The sequence below is a fragment of the Sinocyclocheilus anshuiensis genome, unplaced genomic scaffold (assembly GCF_001515605.1).
Source record: "Sinocyclocheilus anshuiensis isolate Anshui unplaced genomic scaffold, SAMN03320099.WGS_v1.1 scaffold249, whole genome shotgun sequence".
In the NCBI taxonomy this organism is placed as follows: Eukaryota; Metazoa; Chordata; class Actinopteri; order Cypriniformes; family Cyprinidae; genus Sinocyclocheilus; species Sinocyclocheilus anshuiensis.
The window spans coordinates 1,290,262-1,293,311 of record NW_015540871.1 but is presented as its reverse complement, the minus strand read 5'-3'; the positions used below and the strand labels follow the sequence as shown (position 1 = coordinate 1,293,311).

Here is a 3,050-nt window from a genome sequence, read left to right as displayed (position 1 = left end):
AGCTTACTCCACTTTGATGTGATGCTCTCTCTCGCTCTCTCTCTCACACACCGTGCGCACACACACACGATGCGCAAAACTCCGCATTTGAACAGTCAATAGCAAATACTTAAACTAAAGTAGCTGATTTAGCTGATTCAGAAGCGCCAGATTGTCATAGCAAAGTCAGAATTACCTCCTCTCCTAGGTGGTCGTCCATAAATCACCGTATGCAATTTCAAATAATGTTTTTTTTCATACCCTTTCATTAAAAATAATAAAAATAAAAGTCAATGAACCAACATGAAGTGGTGAATTTATAAATTATATTATAAACAATAAAGAACAATTTATAAATTAGCATTAACCAAGGTTAATAAATGCTGTAAAAATAATAAAATATACACTACAAAATAGGGCTGCCACTAACGACTATTTTTATTTCGATTAATCTATCAAGTAATTTATCGATTAATCGGTTAATCTTAACGATTAATTTCCTACAAAAAAAATTTCAAAACAAATGAAATCCAAATTTCTATTAAATCCTTTTTTTAAAGCAAAAGTGAAACATAGAGTGCAAGAAGCAAGTGTCCATCTCATAGTCCAAATGACTGAAATCAAAGTTCAGTATTATAGTGTAAGAATGACAACATATCCATGTGTTCTAGTCTACTAATAATAAAATTATAATCAAAAAACACTTTTTAAAGGAGTATTTACCAGAAATGTTATTTACCGGAATTTATTTAGGAGAAAAATGAAAATGTGCAGTATTTCTGGAAAAAAATTTTTTTTAAATAAAATCAATTAATTGGAGATGCTTCCTATAATAATTTTTTTTTTTTGTGATAATAAAAATAGATGTAAGTGAACAATAGCCTTTAATATTACTTAAAATACATATATAATAGGAATGAGGCAATAATAATTAGTTCAAATAAAGTATCAAAAGCAAGAAATCATATGGTTTTATTGAACAAAACTGTTAAAATACATAATGTATTATAAACAATAGAGCTAATGTATATTACGCATTACAACAAAGGCCTGCAGAGGGCGCCAACGGCCTGATGATTATTTTTACACATTGCTGTGCAATCTAATACTTGTTTAATATTAACCAAGCACCATTTAATTCAAATGTCAACTTATTCTTTAATATCTGGCCATTTCTTTAGGACAGAAATGCTATAGCCATTGTAATTAAAATAATATGTGGACATCACTGCGTCGCATATAATTATTTAATTAAATCGTAGCGTTTGTGAATTGACATTTATGCTTAATTATGATTTTTACATGGGTTTAATATATCATGCAGCCTTGGGAAACAGTAGTGATGGGAAACCGAGGCTTTCTGAACCGTTTGAGGCTTTCATGAAATTGTGCCGAAAAACGGTTCATTACTCGAAGCTTTTTAACACAGTGCGCATTAGCGACATCTGCTGGTCAGACTCGGTTTCTCCAGCCTATCTACCGAAACATCGCGAAGCAGAGGATGGTTTGAAAAAGTTTTTAATCTGTGCCAAGTGCCAACTCGTGTCATGCGTAGTCCGGTCAGTGGATTCATATATTGATCAATAATATAAAATATACAAGTGTGTGATTATAATTAATAAACCGACATGAGTAGAAAGAAACAACTATTTTGGGTGAGCTGTTCGGGGTCTCTTGAGACCCCAGCTAGAACATGATAAAATGCAATAGACGTGTGAGGTTATTCTAAACTATTCTACTGAATCCCAAATAAGTGTACACACACACACAACCAAGTCAATGTAAATCAAACACAAGAGTCATGCGAATTGTTTTCAAATCAGCGACCTTCCGATACTGCATGACGTTCGAAGCTTCAAACCTCGTCAATCACGTGGTGTTGTCATTTCGATACAAGCATCGGCACAGTGTGTGATACAATAGTGCTTTGAAAACTGCATCGGAGCCTCGGTATCAATAATCCCATCACTAGGAAACAGTCTAATGAGTTTTATGGATTTTCGTCCATGAAATGCGCCACTTCCGGTATTTTGCCGGTTAGTCGACGCGAGCAAAATGAAGTCGAAAATCGACGAATCGCGACAGCCCTAGTTTCAAGTCCGGTATTTATTCTCAGAGCATCTCAGCATGACAGAGAAGTGAAGTGAGGTGCTTCTGTCCTAGATCCAGAGATACAGCCTAACAAACCTACTACATTTGCAGCATTATTTTGGGAAATGCAGACTGAAATGTGTATATTTGGCTCTCTGAATCTGTGTCAAACTGCTCCCACAAAAACTTAAACTTTTTTTTTTTTCAGTTAGTTGCCAACATTTCTAATTGTCATTAAGTTTAAATTGTTTATCTAGTGTTTGTAAAAACAAATTTTAATAGTTTTAATTTTTGGTGAATGCCAATGGGAAGAAACATTTAAAGTGACAGTTTCGTCCATGAAATGCGCCACTTCCGGTATTTTGCCGGTTAGTCGACGCGAGCAAAATGAAGTCGAAAATCGACGAATCGCGACAGCCCTAGTTTCAAGTCCGGTATTTATTCTCAGAGCATCTCAGCATGACAGAGAAGTGAAGTGAGGTGCTTCTGTCCTAGATCCAGAGATACAGCCTAACAAACCTACTACATTTGCAGCATTATTTTGGGAAATGCAGACTGAAATGTGTATATTTGGCTCTCTGAATCTGTGTCAAACTGCTCCCACAAAAACTTCCTGTTATTTGACCTCAGACCACTTGATACTGATTTGGCGACCCTGATTGACAAGTTGCAGAAGAATGCAGACAAGGTGGAGAAGAACATCATTGAGACAGAACAGAATTTCAACAGGGTAAGTACAGAACGACTCTTTCTGTGGATTACAAATCAAAGCCAGAGAGTTAGTCACTCTTCCTGTCTTCCCTACCATTAAGCTTGTTAATGTCCCTTCAAAGACATCAGATTAGGTTTATTTGGGGTAAAATAGCGGAAGGTGTATGCCAGTGTTATTGTAGTATTATTTATATATTATTATGGCATTTTGAATTAGCTTTTATTTTTTATATTCATAAAAATATTTTTTACATAGTCATATATATATA

At 34.8% G+C, this 3,050-nt stretch overlaps 1 protein-coding gene across 1 annotated transcript in view; it reads left to right on the top strand.

Moving 5' to 3' along the window:
* The window catches only part of LOC107688119 (periplakin-like), a 17,050-nt gene that overhangs the window by 3,652 nt on the left and 10,348 nt on the right, over positions 1–3,050 (top strand). Inside the window, exon 2 of the mRNA XM_016485690.1 lies at positions 2,701–2,800. Within this exon, the coding sequence (XP_016341176.1) occupies positions 2,701–2,800 (100 nt within the window). The remainder of the gene's footprint in view (positions 1–2,700; positions 2,801–3,050) is intronic.